The sequence below is a fragment of the Streptopelia decaocto genome (assembly GCF_964273445.1).
Source record: "Streptopelia decaocto genome assembly, chromosome: 1".
NCBI lineage: Eukaryota > Metazoa > Chordata > Aves > Columbiformes > Columbidae > Streptopelia > Streptopelia decaocto.
In genome coordinates, this window is record NC_138663.1 from 188,269,791 (window position 1) to 188,295,724 (window position 25,934).

The 25,934-nt window shown below is 43.2% G+C and overlaps 2 protein-coding genes across 3 annotated transcripts in view; one reads left to right on the plus strand and one right to left on the minus strand.

Moving 5' to 3' along the window:
- Positions 1 to 1,254: 1,254 nt before the first annotated feature.
- N4BP2L1 (NEDD4 binding protein 2 like 1) lies at positions 1,255 to 15,675 on the plus strand. Its single transcript, XM_082046481.1, has 5 exons — positions 1,255 to 1,620; positions 8,796 to 8,920; positions 9,490 to 9,578; positions 10,819 to 10,895; positions 13,086 to 15,675. Exons 1-5 carry the CDS (start codon positions 1,499 to 1,501, stop codon positions 13,312 to 13,314), a joined length of 642 nt encoding a protein of 213 aa, XP_081902607.1. The 5' UTR covers positions 1,255 to 1,498; the 3' UTR covers positions 13,315 to 15,675.
- A 105-nt stretch (positions 15,676 to 15,780) lies between these two features.
- The window catches only part of BRCA2 (BRCA2 DNA repair associated), a 37,398-nt gene continuing 27,244 nt past the window's right edge, over positions 15,781 to 25,934 (minus strand). Inside the window, exons 20-27 of one of the 2 annotated variants that reach the window (XM_082046411.1) lie at positions 25,541 to 25,685; positions 21,258 to 21,379; positions 20,027 to 20,228; positions 19,631 to 19,797; positions 19,401 to 19,536; positions 18,486 to 18,742; positions 17,642 to 17,794; positions 15,781 to 16,324 (exon numbers count right to left, since the gene is read on the minus strand). In XM_082046411.1, coding sequence (XP_081902537.1) covers positions 15,782 to 16,324; positions 17,642 to 17,794; positions 18,486 to 18,742; positions 19,401 to 19,536; positions 19,631 to 19,797; positions 20,027 to 20,228; positions 21,258 to 21,379; positions 25,541 to 25,685 — 1,725 coding nt within the window. In that variant the 3' untranslated portion in view covers position 15,781. The remainder of the gene's footprint in view (positions 16,325 to 17,641; positions 17,795 to 18,485; positions 18,743 to 19,400; positions 19,537 to 19,630; positions 19,798 to 20,026; positions 20,229 to 21,257; positions 21,380 to 25,540; positions 25,686 to 25,934) is intronic. The other variant, XR_014183415.1, reaches the window with a different exon arrangement.

Sequence of the window (25,934 nt, forward strand, 5' to 3'; positions counted from 1 at the left end):
CTTGGTTGGCAATGTGCTGCTCTTTCTGCCAGCAGAATGTTATGCAAAATGAAATGTGGAGGAGGGAGGTAATTCACGCCGGCCATAACTGCAGCTTTGGACTTACCTGAGGTACCAGTGGCAACAGAAATATTTAGATTGATTTCAAGAAAATGCCACTCAAGGGTTAATATTTTCTTCCTACTTTTATTTACTGAGAAATCTGAATGCCTCTATTTCTCTTACTGAATACTGACCTTCCAGAATACTTAAAATAAAAACAGTTTTCAAAATCTCAGAGCACTCTTATATGGACAAAAGGTGTTTCATTTTTTAGTAGGGTGTTGCCAGTTTAAGTTCACTTCAAACTCCCCTGTTATCTTTGAATTTCAGGGTTTATAGATCTTTCCTGCCACTTTTTTTCCCCCTTTGATTCAGCAGCATTGCTGTGCCACATCACAGGGAGCTAAGCTTTCTCCTCAGCACTATTTGTGAACTCTTAAACCTACAGCTTAGCCAGGGTGGTTCAGTGGCGGTGTGTCCATGCACACCTGGCTTCTGACCAAGCTGGGGTTGATGCTGTTAATGGCTCTGAGAGGGAGAGTGTGGCACCACACCAGCTGCTTTTGGTTTAGTTGGAAACTATCCTTTCTTTCTTTGGCTTGTGTGGTGATCGAGTTGAAGCAGGTCAGGTTTTCTGCAGGGAAATGAATGGTGTTAAACTTCCTGTAGTTTCTCATGTTTGAAAAAAACCACAGTTGATGTAGTGAGGGTGATGCTCAGGGTCATTTATGCAGTACAGTTACTTAGCTACATCTGCTTGCAAACCTTGTGTCTTGTTGCTTTGTGGTGTGTGTGTGTGTTTTGTTCTGGTTTGGTTTTGGGGTGGGGTTTGTTCTGGGTTGTGCTTTTTTTTGGGGAGGTGGGAGGGGAGGGAGAAGGGACTGACCAGGAATACTATAGATAGCTCCACTTTTTTGAAGTTATTTGATAAATCCCGTTCTTGGATGCCCTTGTAGTTCTCGGTACATACAGGCAGTATCTAGGACTGAACGTTTTGAGCACTGGCTTCTATTATCCCATCTTTGAGAATTTGGAGATTAATCTTTATTTTAAACAACTAAAGATGATACCTTGGGCTAATGTTCCGAGTTCAAAGCTAGTGCCATAACTGCATCGTTCTGCTATATGAGTCGCGAATGTCCTCTCGTTCCTGTCTATTTCTCTTTAAGGCAACTTTCATTTTCACAGGGGAAGAGTCTCGGAAACTTCAGATCCAAACCCACCCTCCGCTGAGGGACGGGAGGTTCCGCCCGCTCGCCCGTCCAAGCGCAGAACGAGCCGTAGGGGCGCTCAGGGCCGGATCCCCGGCCCCCGCCGCTCTCCCGGGGCCTGGACCGGGCTCCGGAGCGGCCGCCCCGGGTCCCCCCTCCCGCCCCGCCGCTCCGGGCCGGGCCCGGCCGCTGCCACTACCCGCTCCCCGCCGGGGCCGCACCGGCCCGGCCCCTGGGCCGCGGGGATGGATGAGCAGCTGCTCCGCGCCCTGGGGGGGCTCAGCCTGCAGCCCCCGCGGGGCCGCTTCGGCGGGAGGCTGGTGCTGCTGCGGGGGCTGCCGGGCTCCGGGAAGAGCACCCTGGCCAGGTAAGGCGGCGGCTCCCGAGCCCTTCGCCTTTCGTGGCGGCGGCGGGTCTCTGTCCTTCGGCTCCGGCCGCTCCCTCGGGGTGTGTGTGTGTGTGTGTGTGTGTGTGTGTGTGTGTGTGTGTGTCTGTGTCTGTGTGTCTGTGCGTGTGTGTGTGTGCCGGGGAGAAGCGGCGCCGCGGGGCGCAACCGGGCCGGGCTGGGGGAGCCCCTGACCCCCCGGGTAGTGTGTCGAAAGAGGTTCTCCTCCTGCTCTACTCTGCCCTGGTGAGACCGCATCTGGAATATTGTGTCCAGTTCTGGGCCCCTCAGTTCAAGAAGGACAGGGAACTGCTGGAGAGAGTCCAGCGCAGGGCAACAAAGATGATTAAGGGAGTGGAGCATCTCCCTTATGAGGAAAGGCTGAGGGAGCTGAGTATCTTTAGCTTGGAGAAGAGGAGACTGGGGGGCGACCTTATTAATGTTTACAGATATGTGAAGGGTGAGTGTCACGAGGATGGAGCCAGGCTCTTCTCGGTGACCACCAATTATAAGACAAGGGGTAAAGGGTTCAACCTGGAACAGAAGAGGTTTCGTTTAAATTTGAGAAGAAACTTCTTCTCAGTAAGGGTGACAGAACACTGGAACAGGCTGCCCAGGGGGGTTATGGAGTCTTCTACTCTGGAGACATTCAAAACCTGCCTGGACACATTCCTGTGTAACCTCATGTGGGTGTTCCTGCTCCAGCAGGGGGATTGGACTGGATGATCTTTTGAGGTCCCTTCCAATCCCTGACATTCTGTGATTCTGTGGGTGCCGCTGGGCAGCACAGACTGGGGAGCGCTGCTGTCGGGTGCCTTGGAAGGAGGTTGAGGCACCAGTTCAGAGCTGGTTTTCTGGCTCGGGAGGGAAGTGGAAGTCTCGCAGGAACCTTGAATTAGTGCAGCCATTTGGAAACCTCCTGTGTCTTCAGAAATGGCTCAAAGTTTCATTGCTCCACTACCTGTAACTGCTCTATGGGTGTACTGCCTACAGGAGTGCGTGGTGGTGTTCTGAGTAAGCACACCCAAAGGAATGCTTCTAGTAAGACTGACTAATCACCCAAGTCAAGGCAGTTCTGTTTCTTCTTTAAAAAGTGTCAGACTGGTGCCTTTTTTTTTTTTTTTTGTGGTGGTGGTTAATCACACAGTCAAGTGTTTCCTCTCTCCGACTGTGAAAACTGACAACAGCTCTGACTTCTGTTTTCATGATCTCCTGCACTCCTGGTCAGAGCTGTAGTGGTATATAATACAGGCAGACAACTGCTCCAAGACTGATTAAAAATGGGTGGGAAAACCCAGAGGGAAGCACTGGGAGACGGCACCGCATTCAGCGTGGCACAGCATAGCCACAGCCTGGTATCACAGAATCTCAGAGTCTGGGATCTCACAGCTCCCAGTGCCACCCACTCTCCATCAAAAGAGGAGCATTTGTTGTCTTCTTAGTGTGCTCGGGTGAGGAACCAGCGCTGGGATCACGGGCTGATACAGGGAAGGCTCTGCTGTCAATGGTGGCAGCAAGAAGCTGCGTGAGACCCCGGGTTCATCTGCAGTTTCCTCTGTTCAGTACAGTCCTCCCTGTCACACTGTGCCTTCTGCCTCACAGGACTTCTGCAAGATCAAGTGCTTGAATGAATGGCCAAATACTGTGTTTTTACTGAGACCCAAAATAGATGTCTCTCCCTAAAGAGGTCAAGTACAAGCCCCTTCTCCTTCAGAGTGGTTTGGGTCTTCACATAGTACAAGAATGTAATGATTTGGGGCCATATTCTCAGCCAGTGCAAATAACTGACTCACCTATTTTTTTAGGTCAAAACACAAGATGAACTATTAATGACAGATCAACAAAATCAGTTTTAAGTGTTGTTTTAGTCTCCCGTGAGATGAATGTTAGAGGAACTCATTCTGTTTCTAGCCCCTGTTAATTGTATCACTGTATTTGGCCATTCAGCAGTACACAGATCAAAGGGCAGACATAAAAATAGCATTTAATACCTCTCCCTTAACTCTGTCCAGATTACGAAAGGATTGCACCAAGAAAATTCTGAGATTTGCTATTCCCACATTATGTACCTTTTGTTGTTGTTAAACACATTGTGCTAAGCAAAGTGATGCTTGCAGAAAACTACCGCAGCAAAGCTCAGTGCAAGATCCCACTGGAGGAGGAAAGTGGTATTTATTTGCAAAATCCTTGGTAAGATCATTTTATCCATTCGAAGTTATTCTCTCAGATTTTATTCACTCACGCTATCACAGCCAAATACTTGCAGGCCCCAAGATGCATGTGCACAGGCGGTCTGCCCAAAATCAGAGAGGACAAGGACCTTCAGCTCTCCCATCCTCAGTTCCTCTTCTGGGTTCCTCTCGGTGGCACCGGGGTGCATGTGGGTCAGCTCTGCTGTGTGCTCCAGCAGGGAGCTGTTACTACGCTGCCATCTTTTCGCCTCCAAATTTTGTTTCCTTGGTACTCCATGGATCTTAGGCAAAGTTTTTGCTTGTTATTTTCATTTTCCCATTTTGGGTGTATTTACAGCTGCAGCCTCTCTCCTGTTGGAATGAGAGGAGGAAGGGAGGTGCGTATGTGCTGCTGTGACCCCCCGGCCGTCCTCACCTCTGCTCTCAGAGTTTGCATCTTCCAGCAGCAAGTTACCTGCGCTGGGCCTTAGTGGAGCACTGGCCTTTGGGATGTGTAAACAGCACCTTTCCCAGTTTTATTGCTGATAACGACTGTCAGTGTGTGCTGTTGTTTTAACCTTTGCTCTGTTGTTTCTTCTGACACTTTCACACACACCTCTGTTCATTCTTTGTATCAGCCAGTGTTTCTGTTACAACTTGCACATCTTTCCAGGCTCAGAAGTGTCAGGAACTGTGGACGTTATTGCTGGTGATATCACAACAGCTCCAGCTCCCTTTTCAGTTTGTCACACAATCCTAGGAACAACCTTGGATCCACGACTGGTTTCCCTGACCCTTCAGTAACCACACCCAGCACCACCTGGATCCAACTTTGTAAGATTTAGTAACAGCACCTTTGTTAAATGATTTCCCCATCCCAGTCACTCCCCGAGCTCAGAGAAGCACAACATTGGCATAGACCAGTTCGGGTCTGGATTTTGGTTTCTGGTAAAGACAACGAAGGATGTGATGTATTGAACAGTCGAGGTAGAACAAGGAACTGATCTGCTCACCACCAAGTTTCAAACCTTTCCAGTTGCTTCACTGTTTAGAATATACTTCCCTGAACACATATTTGATGTGACCCTAACCAGCTCCCTCTGACCCTTCACTGTATGTCGCCACCAGCAGAAGCACGTAGGAGATGAGGGATAGTTGGGCATCTCCAATCGCCTCCATCAAGTGTGCGTAACACCCTCCTCCTGAACACATTACCCCTTGACTTCACAGTACAGATCTTGTGATCAGACCTGGACAACTGCTAAGACAACAGTTATCTGAGGTGCAGCAGCAGATATAGCTTCCAAAAATGTCTCAGAACTCTAATGAGCCGCATACAAGCTCATACCTGCTTCCCCAACAGACTCGTTGCACAGTAGCTTCTTCCAGCTCTTCTGCAAGATATTGCTGTGATGCACAACTCGTGCTATATGTAACCCTCCATCTGGCAGTTTTGCTCAAGCACCAGGCTGGGCATGATCAAACATGCAACTTTTCAGCCACTGCTTTGATTTATCTCTTGAATTTGTTCTTGTACTCCCTTATGAAGCACAGAAGGAGCAAGAAGGGAAAAAAACCCACATTGGTGCTGAGGCATCACTGCTTGGCATAATCTGTCTCTTCTCCAGTTCTCCCTGTTGCTTTTGCCCAGTTTGTGCCAGCACCGCCGGCCCTGGGCCAGCCCAGCAGAACTGCGGCTCCGACAGGGCTCGTGGACCTCGGCTCTGCAGCTCCTGCTCCCAGGTGGCCGCGCATTGTAAACATTTCCTTAGTAGAAAAGTGCGTCAGGTGATTCTCCTGACTCTGTTTATCGAGTGGAACATGCAGCCTGGTGCTTTACAAAATGCAGCCGCTGCTCTGAGCCCGCGGGCGAGGCACAAAGGCACGTACCAAAGGCATGTACGTGCTCTGCCAGCAGGGCAAAGTCCTCGGGGCACCAGCCGTTGTTATAACACAGCAGAGAGCTGGTAGCACCGGGCATGTGCTCCAGATCTCTTCTGTTTGTTTTTTTTTTTTGGCTGAAACAAAAGGTTTTTAAACACCGTGGAATGTTTTGTGTTAGGAATAGTGACCAGAACAAGTGGTTGTATGTGATGTCAGTGCACACGTGTTCTGATCTGCATTATGTGGGAGGTAGCGTGAGAATTTGCCGGCTCTGAGATCTGCCTGATGTACTGTTCTGTTGCCTTCTGAGCACTGAAAATGTTCCTTCCAATCTGCTTACGAGGCTCAAACCAGAAATCATTTTCAAATTTTCTGATGGAAAAACAGCCTATGAAATAGAGTTATGGATTTTTTTCTGTCCAAGTGATAGGACGAGAGGAAATGGCCTCAAATTGTGCCAGAGAAGGTTCAGATTGGATATTAGGAAACATTTCTTCATGGAAAGGGTTGTCAGGCATTGGAACAGGCTGCCCAGGGAAGTGGTGGAGTCACCATCCCTGGAGGTGTTTAAAAGAGATGGAGATGGGGTTCTTAAGGACATGGTTTAGTGCCAGAGTTAGTTTATGGTTGGATTCGATGATCTTGAGGGTCTCTTCCAACTGAAATTATTCTATATTACTAGTGATCATGGAGACTTCTCCCAAGTACTCTCAAGAATTCAGCTAGTAGAAACCATGAATATTTTGTTATCTATATGTACATTTAAAATATGAAATGATTACTTGAAAACAATGAAGATGATATTTAGAAAAAAAAGGGGACTTATAACCAATATAAATCATTGGAAAGCATCTTCAGATGAATAACACAGGAGATGCTAAAGCCACCTACCTATTCACTGAGGCAGCTGATCTAGTCAGCTGCAGTACCTGGTGTGGAAATCTGCTTCACCTTGTAGAAGGGGGAAAAAGGGTTTGAGGAGATTTATGGCAAGTGGAGGATACATCCCACTTTCTCTGGAGGTGCTGGTCGACAGCCGGCTGAACACGAGCCAGCAGTGTGCCCAGGTAATCTTGAGATCTTTTCTTCAAGTGTACAATTTTATGTGCCCAACTGTAGCTAAAGGGATGACACCTGTTTTAGCACAGTCAAATTTTTAGAGAAGAGCTGGCAATGCAGATGGGTAAAGCAGTGGGAAAGGTGAGGTGCTGAAATATAGTGAGAGCTGAATATATCAGTTTATCAGCACAAGAGTAACCAGATAAGCATTAGGTGCACCCATACTTTTCATTTACCTGGGTCCAAAATTAAAGCAAAAATGATTTGACTGTTTGCTAACAGTTTGCAACAGGACTTTTGTTAGATCTGTTTGCCCAGCAGTAATTATGTGGATAAAACATCTCTTTGGAGCTGGAAGATAATGACATGTAGGTGCTAAATGCTACATCATTTAGTGGCTACAGCCCAGCGCTGTGAAGTCCACCCTGGCTGGTCCATCAGCAATGAGTCTCTGCTTTCTGGGGAGGTCATTACCACATACTATTATTAATTAATTGGCAGATGATCAAGGTTACAGTGGAGATGGAGCAAAGCTAGAAGCTGACCTTTATTCAACTAAATGCAACATGCAGTCCTAGTGAAGAATTGCTGCTAGCAGGCAGATTAGGGTAAAATTGTAAGTAAATGGTTAGGGCAGAGCTGAAGAGGACAGAATTAAGCCTTTTCTGTTTGTGTTTTTTCACTGATAACCTAGAGGCACCTCTTCCCTTGCTCAACTGAGACACAGAGAAATAGTTGTTTTGCAGCTTGTGAGGATGGAAGTGTTTTATCAAGGAGGCTCAGACGAGTCCCAGGGACTGGAGAATACATGTGGTTGGTGTGCGATAACAGGGCAGCAGCATTCATGCCCAAGAGCTGTGGGATTTCTGGATTGACCTTAATTTCTTTTTCAGTGGCATTTTGGGCCCCAGGGAGACAGAGAACAGTGAGATGATGCTGTGGGTTCTTCCTGACTTCTTGCAGAGACTCCCTCCTCCCCCAGCACTCCCTCGAGTGAAAAAATAGACAGTTCTGTCTATGGACACAAATAAATCTGGATCACACACAAATGGGAACACAATTTTGCATTAAGTTTTTGTTGTTGTTGTTGTTGTTGTGCTCTCTAAGGGCTGGCAGAGGAATGTTTCATATTTAAACCCCCCAGAAGCCGTGACTTCCAGCTCCTAGAGCCGGTCACTGCCTGCAAGGCAGCTGGTCGCCTTTTGGCAGGACACGATTCATCCACCCTCTGTGGGCATCGCGGTGTGAACGAGTATCGTGGTGGGACACAGGTCGGTGTGAAGGGATGGGGGCTGCCCTGTGCCACAGAGCACCGCAGCACAGTTTTACGGGTCTGTTGCATTTGGGGCTGCCAATCTAAGCAACTCAGATTTGTTTATAAAACATGATTAAAAGCTGAAAAGAAATGGAAATTACTCACCTCTACAAGAGGAGCATTAACTAAAACGGTGAAATGAAAAGCAGAAAGAACCATAAAATTGCAACAAATAAGAAGAAATATTGACTGAGCACTCAGATATTTGTTTGCAATTTTTTTTAAAAAAGTGCTTTGTAGTCAACAACAAAAAGGAAAAAAAAAAAGAAGACAAGCTGACGGTGCTATAGCCCGTCTTTACTGGATGGCACATTCCTCCTGGTTATCTTCAAAAATCTCTTTGTAACAGAACTCTCGTGGTCAAATTGTCTTTTGAGACCAACATCCATGCAATTAGCATGTTTGTTTGCTTTGGTTTGTTTTTTATAATCATGCCTTCTGAGACAGAGAGAAAAACTGAATATATTAATATGATTAAAGACTCCTATGTTGGTAGAGCAGTGTAGATTGCTCTGCTGAATTAAAGGAATCAAGGCCATGCCTTTAAACTCCTTTCCTTTCGCTCTATATGTCCATCTATTGATTACAATACTTTCAGATCCTCTAAGCAGGGATATTTTTAAATTGTGTATATTTGCAGAGCATTCATATGGCTCTTGATTTAATGGTCTCTATTAAAGGCATGTGTTAGCATATATTAATGCTTCTTTTATATATTTTTTTTTCAGACAACTGAAACGTGAGTATCCCAGTGCTGTAGTTCTCAGTACTGATGACTACTTTATCGAAAATGGTGTATACGTGTTTGAGCCTGACCTCCTAGAGGATGCGCACAAATGGAACCAGAAGAGAGGTGACCACACTCAATCCAGGGGGTTTGCTTGCCAGTCTGTCTTTAAACTTAGCCCCCAAAATAAAATATCTCAAAGTGGTGTCATACAGTGCACTTCATGGGCTCCTGGTTAAAAAAAAATAGAATCTGATTTTATTTTCTCTGACTTACGAGAGATGAAAAAATGAAAAATGTTGGTGATTGATAGATGTTATTTCAGAAAGTAAAGCGGTGGCTGTGAGGTAGCAGGGCTGAAGCTTGGTGACAGCAGCTGTCCTGCGACTGCCAGCCCAGCAGCTGCTCATAGGTCATAAACCTGGGATCTTTTGCAAATAGAAGCCATTTGTAGCTGGTGTAAATACCTAGTGCTGTGATACCACTAAGTTCATTCTACGAGAGGTTCAGACCTTACTACTGGGTGGCTGCATCTCCTCCTCCAGGGGAGCATCAGCTGGACACTGACCTCTGCTCGCGCTTGGGGAACCCAGCGTGCCAGCAGTAGGCAGAGGGGACACTTTGGGGCTGGTAAGACTTGGCTCAGTCTGTTATTTAGTATGTTAGCTTTACTTAACGTGTTTGTTACATTACAGCGCGCAAGGCAATGAAGAATGGGAAAAGCCCCGTTATTATTGATAATACCAACATCCATGCTTGGGAAATGAAGCCGTACGTGATGATGGTAGGGAAAGCTCTGAGTTTTTGCTTTTATATGGCCAGCTATGGTATTTAAGAGGTGATCTGACTGTAACTGTTTTTAACACGGCTAAAAATAATTACATTTATTTGTCCTTAGTTCTCTAATTAGAGTTAAAGCTTGATAATGTGACAAAGTAGGGAAAGAGGTGCAAGTGTAGCTGTTTTGTCTAGTCAGCTGTATCACTCAGTGAAGGAAAAAACAGTTGAAAGACTGAAGTGTCTTTGAACTTGCCCTTTTACTTCCTGGTGATGAGGATGTCATCCCCTTCCCCAGCAGTGACATGGATTGAACAGTTCCCAATCTATTAGTTGACAAATATATCAGGATGTAACTTACAATTTTAGTTTATGACTTGTGAAAAATATACCATAAAGAGTCTTCGAAGACACATTGGTATCTCCTGCCAGAAGATGAATCGTGATGCTGGAAAGCCTGGACATGTCACTCTAGCTGCAGCCGTGAATGTTTGTGGGTGCCCAGGAAGTGAGCAAGGGAGCACAGCCAGGGGATCAAGATGTAAAAAAGGTCAACAGATTTCCCTGCTTCCTTTCCCCCAAATCAAAATGAAAGCAATCAATTACTGTAGTAAATACATACATGTGATGTCTATTTCTGTGCGTATATGTGTGTGTGTGTATGTATACATATATACACATACACAAATATGTTGCTTTATCTTGAAAAAAACTGAGGTCTGAAGGCTCAGTGGCTGGAAGTATCATGGCTGATCCATGTTGAGCTCACACTTCAGAAGCTCCACCAACCTGTGGCTCTGGAACCCTCTGTGACTTCCTCAGGTGCCAGGATGGTTTGGCTGTGGGGGACAGGGGCTGGGGGCAACGCTGAGGCAGGTTTTGCTGGGAGACTCAAATGCTTTGATGTAGAAGGAAATGAACCAACTGGGCCTCAGACCAGCCCATTGATGGGATTCATGGTTATCTTCCTTTTTCTGGCTCCTGGTACACAGGATACATCTCTTAGCCCAGGGGTGTCCAACTCGTTTTCACCAGCAGCCACATCAGTCTCGTGGTTGCCTTCAAAGGGCCAAATGTAATTTTAGGACTGTATAAATGTAACTACTCCTACAGAAATGTAGGAGGCTGATGTGGCCCCATTGAAAATGAGATTGACACCCCTGTCTTAGCCAGATAAAATCTCAGGCGGTCTGGCAGATTCCTGAGCTCGGCAGTCACACGTCTAAAACTTCTGTGTTCTTCTTCAGGCACGTGAAAATAGATATGAAGTTATATTTCAAGAACCAGATACACCCTGGAAGTTCAATGTTCGAGAACTGACAAGGTACATCTTCTCTTTGATACAGTAGAGACGGCTTCTCATCTTATTGATGTGTTCTGAGGAAGGTCAGCTCTCTTCCTCTTCATATACCCTAAAAAGTAACCTAGTACATGACAACAGAAGGAGTGTTGTGGAAAATTTCTATTTCTCAGAACCTGGTCTGCAGTGAATTCAGCCCTGAAAGAGCCTGACTTGTGCTGCAGTGAGTCCGGCAGTAGAAAAAGCAACCCCCTGGAGCATGTCTCTATGCTGAAAGCTTCTCGGGGCAAGAATATTGGTTTTTATTCTGTATTTTGAGCAGCATTCTCTATGTCTGGGCACAAAAAGCACATCTAAGCACTGCAGACAATATTCAGACTTATGTTCTTAGAAAATGTAACCGTAACAAAGATTGTCTTACTGTAGTGTGGTGGGATGCTACAGTAAGTGTGGTCAATATATAGGGTTCTAGAGGATCTTTCTAAAGATCTTACCATACACAGAAAAAAAAGGATCCAATGATCGTATCAACTCCACATGACTTGATAGGATATAGAGGCAGCCCAATATGGCTCTAAGTATCTTAGTTTGACTAGTGGCTGCAGGGTTGATGGTTGTATCACAAAAACATCCATGCGGGCTACTTTTCTAGCTCTTAACCAACTGGCTATAAACTGTGTTACATTGGCGAGTGCACCCCCATTGACTAGATCCAGAAGCTGACAGGCGGTAACTTACTTGTTATCACAAGTAAACAGGTCATGGGTGCTTCATTCTGACTGATTTATTATGTGGTACCAGCTGGGATCTCTAGTCCAAAGTCAGCGCTGCTCCTTTTTGTGCATGACAGTGACAAATGGCAGCGGGCTGTGACCCAGGGTGCTGGTGGCTCCGCGGTGAGGCAGGACATGGCAGATGGCGGCTGCTGGCTTGGGGCTGACACCAAGAGCCTCAGCAGCCGTGTGTGTCAGCTCCCCCTTCCGCAGCTCCAGCTGGGAGCCGTCTGCAGGGCATCACTGCAGAGGCAGACTTTACCAGTAATCGTTCATTAGAGGCCAAGGTACAGAAAAAACAATCATAGAATCATTTTGGTTGGAAGAGACGCTTAAGATCATCAAGTCCAACCATAACCTAACTCTGGCACTAAACCATGTCCCTAAGAACCCCATCTATACATCTTTTAAACACCTCCAGGGATGGTGACTCCACCACTTCCCTGGGCAGCCTGTTCCAATGTCTAACAACCCTTTCCATGAAGAAATGTTTCCTAATATCCAATCTGAACCTTCCCTGGCACAACTTGAGGCCATTTCCTCTTGTCCTATCACTTGCTACTTGAGAGGAGAGACCAGCACCCTCTATGTTACAACCTCCTTTCAGGTAGTTGTAGACAGCGATAAGGTCTCTCCTCAGCCTCCTTTTCTGCAGGCTGAACAGCCCCAGTTCCCTCAGCTGCTCCAATGTTGAGGGATGCAGGATTTGCACAACACAAGGCTTTGAAAATATGAATGCAGAACAAACAGGTTCTAGATCAGAAATTGTGCCTTATAGAGCTGAATAGCAAAACCAAAGATATTCAGAGTTTGCAAACTCACAGACAAGCAGAAATTCCTTGTGGTCTTTGGAAAAATAATTCCCACTAATGTGTAGAGAGGCTGTGGCTGTTTCCGGCCTTCCCAGACAGCCCGGCATGTCTGAGCATCTGGGTCCCCTCCCCTTACCAATCTGCACTGAAGCCGGAGCCACACCAGGTATGATTTTCCTACACTTGTGCTCAGAGCAACAACAGGTTTTTGACCTCTGCACTTGTTGATTATGAGTCAGTGCCTGGGCTATCTCCAGCCCTTGTCTGCATTTCTTCAGATGTACAAAAGCTCACCCTGAGGCTAACAACCCCTTAGCACCAAAACCCAGCAATACATAAAATAATACACAGGTCTTCTACATCACTCTTTCATTTCAAGGCACTTGTCTAACTTCTTATGGCCTGGCTGCCCACAAAAATACTTGCGTTACATTTTTTAAGCAATCACAAAAATATTTTTAAGAAGTAGGTGGAAGTGAAGAACAATCTGGACAAAAAAGGTCTAGAAGTAGATCAGTGGGGACATGAACTGTTATCCTGACCATATGAGGAACTGTAGCAAGCTTCAGATAACCTCTAATACAGGGATAGCTAAATAGTTGTATTTTCTGTTAACGTTGACTTTACAGAAGAAATACTCATCATGTCCCTCGAGAAACAATACAACGGATGAAAGAACAATACGAGCACAATGTTACCTTCCACAGTGTTCTTCACTCTGAAAAGCCAAGCAGAGATGAGAGAAGCTCCAATGGACCAAATCCATCCTACAGCACAGGTGCCCATTCCAACCGCCATCCAGCCTTCTCAACCAGAAGAGCTCATGTGGCACATACAAACCACATGCCATTTCATTGAGGAGGTCAATTCCCCGGCGTGTTTTAATTATCAGGGTATAAAAGTCTCTAGTTTTACATGTGTTTTATTCTAAACTGTTTTTTATTCTTGTATTTTTTCTACTACTTTTGTAAATTACTTTTATTTCTTACAAATTTTAAATGTCACTGGAATGATCTCACAGCTCTACATGACTGATCTAAGGGTGCTCTCCCCAGTACAAACTGTGCTCCCTCTCATCTCTCTTTCTCCACGAAAGTCCATTCAAGCTAAGGGTGGCATTTACTGGCTGTGACACACGCTTTTTGTTTGTTTTTTTTCTGCATCACCTTCTGTCAGTAATAGATGACAACACTTATTCCTAAATTCTTTCTTTCTTACTGGTCATGTGGCTAATACCTTTTTCATGCTGCTGTCATTTCTTGCCATTGTTATACTTTATCTCTGGCTGTACAGACCTGTGTATTGTCCCACTCCCTCTTGCCTAAAGCATTACTGCGCCTTTAAGAGAGGCAGTGCGAATGGTGGAAAAGGTAGCTGTGACAGATTGTAGCATGACTGGATGCTGCTCCCCATCTACACCTCTGCTGTCTGGATTCACGCTGGTCTTACTTCAGCTTTGTCTCAGCCAAACAGCTTCTCCAGCCTGTAGGTGAAACAGTTTAACACACCAAACCTTTATTTTTGCCAAGACATAGGAATTCCACTGATCTTGAGACAAGTGCATATACAGAGGCTCCTATAAGGAAACATTAGTGTTAGGCTTGTCAATGTCTAAGTAGGAACAGGGCTACAGGAGCAGCTCTGAATAGCTGAAGCACCAGGCTACCAAATACCCAAACTAACTCAGAAGCACAAAACAATGACCTAAGAAAGTGGGAAAAAAAATGTTCTTGTAAGAGGAGAAATCAACTCCTTCCATCACCAAGTGTTGAGAAGCCACTGACTGATGGATGAGTGAGAAAATAAGCCGTCCTGCAGTAGTTTTATCTATATTGTTAAATTCTGCTCATTATGTCCTCATCAGGAAGCCTTGTGAAACATTTTTAAAACTCAGCATTTGTGGTGGAAATTTTTTTTTAAATAGGTGCAGCTTATCTGTCAGGGGTTACCAAACAGGGCACTGGTGTGCTATTTTGCAGTAGGAAGTGAAGACAGCTCACATTGGACACTGAGAAATATGGATACAGCTGTGATTCATCCAGCACTTCAGCAGACAGACAAGTATTAAAGGTATAAAGAAATATGCTGTTGCTGTGCAAAAGCCAAGCTGTCTGCAGGACATGGGTGATGCATGAGATGAATTGCATTTGTACTGAAGCTGCATTTAAAGAAGTAGTATCATCATTGTGAATACCTGTGAGCTAGGGGGCCTGGGAGCCCGGCTCTGCAGTGCTGCAGAGAGGTTTACAGAACCATCAGCCGGGTTGTGTCAGCCCCTGAGTTCTCCAGTCCTGCTACAATGTCCAGCCCCCAGTTCAGCACTGGAGCCCAGTGCCAGGCAGAGGACCCCTGAGAAGCTGTTGCATGGGAGCTGGTGGGCTCTGTTCTGAAACATCTTCCCTCCTTTGGCCCACGCGTGGTGGGAAGCTGCAGGGCAAGCGTCGGTCTGGCACCAGGCTACCTAAAACACGGAGTTGGCAGCCAGGCCGGTGGGACTGTTTCCCTCTCCAGTGGAGAAACTCCAATTCTGAGAAGCTTCACCTGTTGAAATTAGTGAGAACAAAGTAATGAATTCAAGTACTGACTCACTCTCAGCAGAAAGATCCAGTGTGAAAACAAAGATCTAATTATCTTTCATGACGCTGTGGCCTCAAGTGCTTCTCTAAAGAAGTAGGAGCTCAGAAACACTAACCAAGAATCTACCATTAATACCTTTATATGGCATTTTGCTATGAAACAAATAATCACAGCTCTCCTCTAAACCTCTCCTAGCACTATATGGAAAGCTTGAGGGGAAAAGTACAATAACTGTGACAGAATTACAGAGAAATAGTTCAGATTAAAATGTTATGTTTGGTAACAAACTTGGAGAATTGTTTATTTTGCCCTGTGCCACTTCTGACAGCCAAACAACTATTCTAATACTGCAGAGGGTAACAAAGCTGACTGCTTCAGGCTGAGACAAAGATCCTGCTGTAATTTAAGAATCCATCAGAATCAAAGCAATGGCTAACAAAGCGCCATCAAACCTTCAGGTGCACTGATGCTATTGTACAATACAGGGTTGTGTGAGAAATGTATGATTACTCCAAATTATTCTGCAAACGAAATGTCATTTCATGACTATTTGTTTTTGTAATATAGCTTTATTAAGTGCAATCACAATTCAATGTACAAAGTGTAAAAATAATTTTAATTTGAAATATATACAATACTGTACATGTGCATTCAGTAGCATTTTTGGGGGTTTTGCCTTCATAGCATTCTACAGGCTGGCAGTGAGTCCTCAGGTTCCTTTGTGTCCTTCTGAAGAGCCTCAGCTACTTCAGGAACTGCTTTTTGATGAGTTATTTGCTGCCCCAGTAGACCTGGAACTATTTTTGGGTGAAAGATCATCAGATAAATTAGTAGCTATTGTATCGCTGTTTTCATTTACATAATGGATCTTCTTTTCTTCCGGTAAATTATTCATGAGTGCTTGTGTATTAATCATTGCAAGCTCTTCATCAGCAACCAGGTCATTCTCAGGAAGATGGACAGTTTGTCTCAATTTTCTACAGTGAGTGGCACAACCAATATTCCGATTTGTTTCTTTTGATGACTTGCTGCGCTGTAAACCCAAACTTCGTGGAGGCTGAAATGCTCTTTTTACAGATGGAGAAATTATTGAACACAGTGGTGTAAGGGGTGGAGGGGCAGGTATGCAACTGAGCAAGTCCATAGCTTTTCTCTTTTTGCTGTTTTTGGGATGCTCTTCATTAATTGTAGAAGATGAAGGTGGTTTTGCTGACCCCGGCGTGGCAAGTTTCATATTTGGTGTGCTAGTTGACAAAGGGCTTGGATGCTTTATTTCAATTTTAGAAGAGACCTAGTTAAAAAGAGATAAGTTTTATGTTGAATAGAATGTCCTATTTCATCAGATTCCTCAATTACTTCCATAATATGGGGGAAAAAAAGCTGATATAAAACCGCTATGCCATCATTCATGTCAAACTTAACTTTAGTCTGGTATCTTCTGATGGTGACTAATATTATCCTTTCCATTACTGATGCTTGATAAATCACTGTTTACATGTACGTTAAGACAGCACATTTGCATCCTGTTTCTGAGATCTAAGCTAAATGTAAGGGAACTTTTCTGTGCCAGAAGGTAGGAATCAAAGCACTCATATAAAAAGGAGTTAAGTTTTCTACTGCATTGGGTATATCCTCACTTGGTTGTTAAAACGGGGAAAAAAGGAAAAAAGAAAAAAAAAAAACACTAAGAAAAAAGGGGTAGAATATAGACCAAAAAACTTTAAGATAATAATACACACAAGTTAGATGTTGCAAGGCAAATCACTTAAACACACACTTAAGAATACCTTTACTGTCTCATTTGTTTTAACTTGGTTAATATATTAAATAATTTGATATACACAAAACCTTTACAATGAAATATTAGCGCTCTCTGAAATGGAAAAGGATGCCTTATAAGTCTAAATTTAGTCCCCAGGAACTGGTATCACATCAGGGTGTTTCCACCTCCCTCACAACTAGTGGCAGGAAACATTTTTGTTCTGACTGCACTCAGTACTCCACATCACGAGCAAATTGCCACCAGCTGCCTTCAGGGGAAACGTGAGTGCTGTTTAACTCAGTTTCTGTCAAGACTTATAAAATGTAAACATTTACTAGGTGATAATCTTTTCTCTTTTAAATCCTGAAAACAGTGAACAGTATCTAGGAAAAGAAGACCAAGAGGTAAATTTTCTAAACAAAGGTAGGAACTGCAGAATGCCATGAAAGAAAAAATTACAGATCAAGATTTTTCCTTCCAGTGACATCCATGTCAATGAAATCCATGTCAGATAATCTTCACAGTGGGACCAAGGAAGCAATAAATCATCTATAGGGAAAGGATGATTCATTTTACTTATATAAAATTCAGACTATTTGAATTATGCTATGAGAACACAGCCCACAAGGGGAAATTTTCACGTACTGCTCGGAGGAGGAACAGTCTCACAGGTCCTCCTGGGGAACAACCCTAAACCCACACCCAGAGGAAGCTGCTCAGGCTGCACTGCCCTGAAGAGAACATACAGAGCGGGCTGAGAAGTGAGACCGTTCAATATAAAACCTGCTGATATCCTTACTGTATGTACTGTCACTATAAACACAATATTAATTACCAGAAGCTTACCAAGGTTTTATCCTCTGCATAAAGACCTGAGCTGCAGGAAGGAGAGGGGCATTCCCAGCCACATCTTTTAGTTAAAGTGGGTGTAAGTGAGAGATTTCTTCGTAGCAAATTCATCAATTTACTTTCTGCATCAGAGCAAAAGGAGGCCACATTCTATAAAGGAGAACAGTTTACAGTGCAGAATATTTGTTTTTCAAATTGTGTAAGTACTATATGCTCAGAAACAAACTATTTAGGACTTTGTTTTCTTATCATAATCCCACTAGAATTTTATTTTGTATCAAACCAACAGCTTAGAAGACTGCTGCACTTTTCTTGGTGGGAAATACCATATCTTCCTTTTATTGTTAGCAAGAAAACAATCCTTTTGTATTTAAAGTTGTTTTTCTCTAACACGTGGGAATGCATGACCAAGACATGATATTTAGCACAGCTAGAAAACTGAAATAATAAATGAAATGAACAATCTAATACTGAATATGTTTGGCTAGACAAGATGGTAAATTTCAACTTTTAAAAGGCTAGAGCCAAACTGTCCATGACAGATTCCTTATTGACAGGTACAATATTTTTTGTGAGCCAGAGAAGATTCTGTGGCACATCCTAAAGACAGTGTTGGTTGAGCTCAATTGAAAAAAAAAAAGCCATTCAATAGGTGATATGTAGAGTCCTCCAGAAAAAGTGCATTAACGCCCTACTCCATCTCTCAGAAAATCCCCTCAAATTCAATATGATGTGCATTACTTGTTTTAGAGATTCAATAGTACTAACAGACTTTCTGATGAAGAATGTAACACAGCAGTAACTAGAATGAATCATTAAACTAAAAAATCTCCCTATTTACCTCTATCATACTTTTCAGTTCATTAACCTTCTCTTGAAGATACTTTTCCTTTGGACAGGCTGAGAATACAGAAAGATCTCCAGCCAAGAGCACAGGAATCGCTGATCTGAATTCAGATTGCCACTGAAGGTTGCTTGCAGAAATGAATGAACAGCGGACAACTATATCTTCAATAGCAAAGTGTCTGAGATCTGTCCAGATCTTTACTGCCACTAAATTACAGCTTTCATCAGATAAGTACACCATAGTAGCAAAACCTAAAAGTAAGAAAAAAAGGTCTAAATTAAACCTTAAATCCTTAAGTGAAGGTTGATTACAGCAATTTGTATCTGTAAAAAAAAAGCCACACATCTTGAAAGAGTATTGATAAATATAACTTGGCAGCCTATCCACATGGTGACAGGTGTTTCATGCTTCATGCATTCTCTATGCTGTCTCCCTACTGATTGCAGAAGACAACTCCACGTATGTGTTTCAGTGCTCAAAAAACAATACTCCTATGGTGCTTCTCCTTTTTATCAGAAGATTATCCCCCATCCCTACCCATGAGCTCCAGTGCCTGTGTTCCACTCATTCCATGACACTGTACACGAAAGAGGGAGCTCATGTACACGCACAGTGGTTCTTCTGCAGATACTGGACACAGATGTAAGAACTTACATCCACTGTTTATGGAAAAAAAATAAAAGCTGCTCTTGAGCCTAGATCCTCCCTTACTAAATTCCTCCTGAGCTAAGAAACAAGGACAGTTTTTCTTTACAAAAACAGAATTATCTGCCAGCATATCACAGCTATATGAGCAGGTTTTCACGGGCCTGAAATGCAAGTACACCACCAAGATAATTTTGATTTTTGAAATAAAAAGAAAATCAGTGCTTCTTCAGTGGAAGAACATGAATGTGGTCCACAACGTACCTGTTCTGCTAACAGAAACTACAACGCCAACTAGATCAACTTCAGCACATGGTGGCTGAAAAGAAGGATCCAACAAATGGCTGAATTTTAGAGCCTGTCTTGGAAAGAAAATCTGTGCCAGCATCTCCTGTGATACCTGAAGAAACACAAAATTTGTAGGTATTTACAACACACTTACGTAGACTGTGATACATTTTAATGATACATCTTTACGCACTTAAAGCACTTACTGACAGTTGTAGATATTGAGTTTTCTTTGTTGCTGTTAACTGTATGTTAGTTGAGTCTGATCTTCCCTTGGCCTGTGATGCTGACAGCTGGTAGATTCTGTACCGACCGCCTTCCTTTAACAAGGAACAAACATCCAGCAGTGGACGCCAGATACTCAGTATCACTCCTAACAATGTCAGATCAAGATATATTAGCTGTGCAATACTAACGTGAAGGCTTTTAAACAAAATAAATCCACAACACTTCCACCCAAAAACCCTAAAACAAAACCAAATAAAACTGGAAGTGTTATCATGCAAGCTAGAAAACTCTTGGGAAACTCTACAAATCTACCTGCTATGTTGGCCAGTTAACACGTTTAGATAAAAGTTAGTTATAATTTTCCAAATACTGACCTTTATGTTTTTCTTGCTTTCTGTAGTCTACCACACATAGTTTCCATACAGTAGACACATCTCTTTTGGAACAACCGTTTTCTTCCTGTTCTGCTGACTCTAAAGCCTTCTTGAATTCTTCCCGTATCCGAGTTTGCTTTTTATCATTCATCAACTGCCTGTGAGCATTCAAAGCTTTTAATTGGTCTTCACTGAGATATCCCTGTAGCCAAGAGAAAATGTATTCAGTATCTTTTTTATTAATAAAAAGATCCTGTCAAGATTCCTAGGTAGCCTCGTTCTTAAGTGTTTGTTACAAGCAATTCATTGTTCAACTGATACAGTACTAGGACTTGAATGAGGTTTGTTAACACAACAGGAGCCACCAGTCTTGACTGGTACACAGCTGGTGCTCCATTGTCTAATTATTACATTACATACTGTTTTTATGTGATAATTAGTGAGAAGCTTGCTTAAGAGTGCATAACTAAGGTGAATATTTAATACAACAGGGATGCTTGCCATATTAGAAAAAAATTCTGTAAGAAGAGTTGCACCTCTCAGAAGGCTGCTACCTCTGAGCTGACACAGGGATGTCCACTAAAATACATTGGGAGCATTACCTTTCTGACCAAGCCTTCAAGATCCAGATGCCTTTACATCCAGCACCACAGATATATATAACATTTGACCAAATAAAGCCACAAATCATACGGCTTTATGGCAGTCAAGGACTCTGACTTGCAGATGGTGAGGCATGTATTTAATTTTAACAACTGCCAGGGACTAATCGCCTGCATCTTTATCAATAAAGGCATAAACACACAGAAGTTGTGACTGAACTGGAACAGGGAATGAAGAGAACAACAACAATATAATCATGCAGACACTTCAGTGAACACCATGCAAGAATAAGTGTGTGAAACTCAAGAATTACAAGATGCATTTAGTTTTCATGTACGCAAGATAAAGCAAAGTAATAAAATTACAAATAACATTAGCTTTTAATTGTGCTATATCCTGGATTTTTTATATCAAGAGAAAATAGGATTTTGTTTTGCAATCCAAGATATTATTAATCTATTTAAACAAGCATTCATTAAAATATTTTCAAAATTATTTATCTTAGTTTATTTAGCAATAAGAATGCTGTAGAAAAATCCCAAAGTTAGGGTTGATTTTAGCAGGAGGTACTAAACTGTAAGTTATTCCACGAGCATTTCAAAATTGGCCTGGTAGGATCTACAGTTACCTCCATATACCCAGGATCAGATGCATTCTGAATTGCTTCATACAGATCTGCACCATCTTGCAAATTATGGATTTGCTGTCGTGTGACTATGCGTGATCTCGGTGTTGTTCTTTGAGTTCTCTCTGTTGAAATAAAGTCATTATGTTCAGTACAACCAATACACTTTAAAAATAAAAATAAAATAAATAAATAAATAAAAGATAAAAGAAATAATTATGTAAGAAGCCTGGTAGTACATAGGCCTTGCCAGAATAAAAATACAAAACACTACTATATACGAAACAATATATGTGTGTATATGTGTACAGATATATATATCTATCTCTTAGGAAAATACAAGCAGAAAAAAAAATCTAATTCATTGAAATACAACATAGATTAGAATATAATGCAAACTTCGGGGAAGCCAGTATCAGTTGTGGGAGACTTGATGGGCTGCCATGAAACTTCATTGATAGTTGACCATATTTTCTGTATGTCAGTCACTTCTTCTTCCTCTCATACAGCAGAAAAGTTGCAAAGATACCAAGATCTGGGACAACAAGTGACTACAGGCCTTTATATGAAGCCTCCTTAGGACACCAGCTAAAAGCCAAGTTAACTTCATTACATGAAACTATTACCCTCCTCTTCAGTAAGTCAATGTGCTGCTACTAGTTTGATTAATTCCTTCAGCATAGTACACTCCAGTATAGACAAGTTTACCAGTCAAACATGAAACAACACAATGAGGTCACTGATACATGGAAGTTCTTATCAGTGAAGTTAAGAATTATAAAACAATCTCTGATTTCAACTAAGAATTTTGTGGTGAGTGTTTGCCTTTTTTTAGGGCATGGTTTTATTTACTTTTTCCTTGTTATCGTGAGGGACTCCAGGTTCTGATAAATCAGTTAGAGAACAACTCAGTGTTACAGATCACCATGAGAAAGATTTATGGAAAGGGATAGGCTATCTGGGTTGTAGATGTGACCCTGTGAAATCTGAACTGCACTGGCTACCATTAGTGATGGAATCCTATCTGTTCTTGGAAAAATAAAAAACAAACAAAACACCCCAACAAAACAGCAAACCAAAACCAACAAAAACTCCCAAAAAACAGACCAGATTATCAAGGCAGCTGGAATCCATAATCAGTGTGGCAAGAATCCACATACCCTTCCTCATTCCAGTTTAGCTGAGTCAAACCTAAGGGGAAGCAAACACATTTCTTGGGCAACAGGGAGCTTCATGAGGCTGTAGCAATAAGCAGCCAGTTGTGACACTTACAGCAACAGCAGACCTCAAACTCTCACTAGAAATTGCTGGCAGAGCTGTGTGGTGTCCTACTCTTACAGAACCAAAATATGGTTGAAGTTGGAAGGGACCTCTGGAGATCATCTTAGCCAATCCTCCTGCTCAATCAGGGTCATCTACAGCTGGCTGCCCAAGACCATGTCCAGCGAGTTTTTTAATATCTCCAAGGATGGAGATTTCACAGTCTCTCTAAGCAACACTGTCAGTCACCCTCAGAGGGAAAAAAAGAGTTTCCTGATGCCCAGAAGAAACCTCCTCAATTTCAGTCTGCATCCATTGCCTCTGGTCCCGTCAGTGGGCACGGCTTACCTCCATCTTCTTTGCACCCTCCCTCCAGGTATTTATGTACCTTAATCAGATCCCTCTGAGCCTTCTCCTCTCCAAGATGAACACTCCCAGCTCCCTCAGCATTTCTTTCCATGTCAGATGTTCCAAATCCTTACTAATTTTCATGGCACTTTGTTGGCCCCATGTCTTTCTTGTACTAGGAAGCCTGGAACCTGATACAATACACCACATGTGGCCTTACCAATGCTAAACAGAAGGGAAAGATCACCTCCTTAGACCTTCTGGCAACTCTCCTCAACTTGTCCACCAAGACCCACCAGGGCCACCAGGACCCACCAGGGCCTTTTCTGCAAAGCTGCTCTCCAGCTGGGTGGCCCCAAGCATATACTGGTGCCTGGGCCTGCCTCCTCCCCAGGTGCAAGATTTACACTTCCCTTCGATGAACATCACAAGGTTCTTGTCTGCCCATTTCTCCAGCTCCTTGAGATCCCTCCAGGTGGCAGCACAATCCTCTAGTGTATCAGTCACTCATCCTAATTTTGTATCATCAGCAAACCTGATGAAATTACACTCTGCCCAATCGTCCAGATCATTAATGAAGATGTTAAAGCAGGACTGGACCCAGTGTTGACCCCTGGAGTACACTGCTAGTTACTGGCCTCCGAACAGACTTTGTGCCACTGATCACCACCCTCTGGGCCCAATTGTTCAGCCAGTTTTGAATCCATCCATCTGTTCATCTAGCCCATGCTTCACCAGCTTCTCTGTGAGGATCTTAAGGGAGACAGTGTCAAAGCCTTACTGAAGTCAAGGTATACAATAATGCACTGCTATCGCCTCATCTATCCATGCCAGTAATTTCATCACAGAAGCTTGTCAGGTTATTCAAACATGACTTCCCCTTGATGAATCCCTGCTGACTACTCCAAATCTCCTCCTTGTCCTTCATGTGCCTGGAAATGGTTTCCAGGATTAGTTGTTCCATCATCTTGTCAGGGATCAAGGTAGGGCAGACTGGCCTGTAGTTAGTCCTCTGGGTCCTCCTTTCTGAAGACAGGAGACACACTTGCTTTCATCCAGTCTTCAAGCACCTCTATGAATCACCATGATAATTCAAAGAGCAGCTTCACAAAAACATTAGCCAGCTCCTTCAGCACCTGTGGGTTCATCCCATCACTGACCACAGACTTGCCTATGTCCAGCTTGTGTAAATATTCTCCAGCTTGATTCTCTTCCCCCAAGTGTACGTGTTCCTTGCTTCAGACTTTTCCCTGGTCTCCATGGCCTGGGGTTGCTGAAGGCTGGGACTGGTAGTTCTCCACATCCTGTGTCACCAGGGTCTCTGTCCCATTTAGCAGCTCCAGTAACCTCAGTATCTCCACGGTCTCGCAATGTTTGTGAGGAAAGGTGCTGTCAGAGACTGAAAAGGATAATAGCTCAAACATCCTTGCAAACACAGTTCATCCAGCCACAGGAGGTGGGACATCCTTGGTAGCAGGAGATGGGACATTTGTGATAAGGTGAAGCGCGATTTACATATCAAAGACAAGCTAACGAAACACCACAGACAAAGGCTGCCTGACACAGGAAGTGGGGGGCATGTTGGAAAGCACATAGCTCCGTCTTCTGATAGGCCCAGCATGACACTAAGGGAAAAGCTGAGACCCTTCAAGGTGACCCAAGACCCTTCAGGACTTTTCTATATTTCACAATCAACCCCCAGTAACGCCAGCACAAAAGGCCAAAGATTAAGCAAGCAGGCAATCCAGAGGACTATAGAGGCTTGCACCTTGTGCAAGCAGTCGTGGTGCCCACCCACTATCCAGAGGACCACTCCGCCCACCAGTCTCACCACATGAACTGAACAAGACATCAGAGCATGCCACGCATCACTGGATCTGACACTACAAACCCCATCATACATAAAGTGGAGCCATAAGGATGGTGATATCTTTCTCTCCCTCTCCTTTCTTTCATATACTTCTATTCTTTTGCTTTCCTTTTTATAAATAACTCAGTAATGTAAGATTTACAGCCCCACATGCGCTGCAAATTTTTTATGTATACCAATTGAACCTAGGATAACATAATTCCTTCTGCTACCAAATCATTTGCCAATTGGGCCAAGCTGCAAAAATAAAAGTCTTTTGTTTATAGACCTTAAGTACTGTATGTACTGTTTTCCAACCAAGGGGACCCATGAACCTGAGTCACTTCTCTCCCCTACCTCATATCTCTGGGCAGGACATGACAGATGCTCAGACTTGGTGTTCGGGTCTACTGAGATACAAACTAAGCAGCACCCAACTCTGGGTGAAATATTACAGTGTCAGGCCCTTGAAGAGATTGGAATTAACAATTCTACGATTTTGTAGCACTTCCCTGAGCGACATCTCAACAGTAATTTTTTATTAGCCTGGCTAGCAACACATTCAAGAAGAGTTTCCTAGATAGCTGCAAAGCCAAGAAAGTAAGTATATAACTGTTTTGTACTGAAAGGTCTTGATACATTGGAAGTAAAAAACCTAAAACAACACCAAAAAAACCACCACCACCACCAAACCAACAAAAAGTAAACAACCCAACATCCTATCTCAGCTTCTCTACCACCAGAGAAATTTTTGTCACTTTCTCTAGACTCTTCTGTAAACAAAGAAGTTTCTGTGTTATTACATGTTCTGAAACAATGAAAGCTTTACCTTCATGCTTTTCATATTCTGCTTGGATTTTTGCAAACAGAGCTTCCAGTTTCTTTTGCTGATCCTCTGCATGCTTGGCAGCTTCCCTTTCTTCAGCTCGGTTGTTACGAAACACATATGAACCAGCTGATGTCTTCTCCATCCACTGAAGTAAAAAGATTCAAACAAAACCCAGACTTTTTACACTTTTAACCTCATCTAGTTTCCTTCTAATACTCACTGATAATCAAAATGTTTTAAAAAATGAACAGGCAGTAGATCATAAGTTCTTTCATGATAACAGATAAAATGCAAAACCCCACAGCATGGGTTGGTAAATCTTTGCTTTAAAGATACACAGACAGAACGGAGCAGTAGCCAAAACTGCATGATTTAACAGCTGAAGAAACCATAG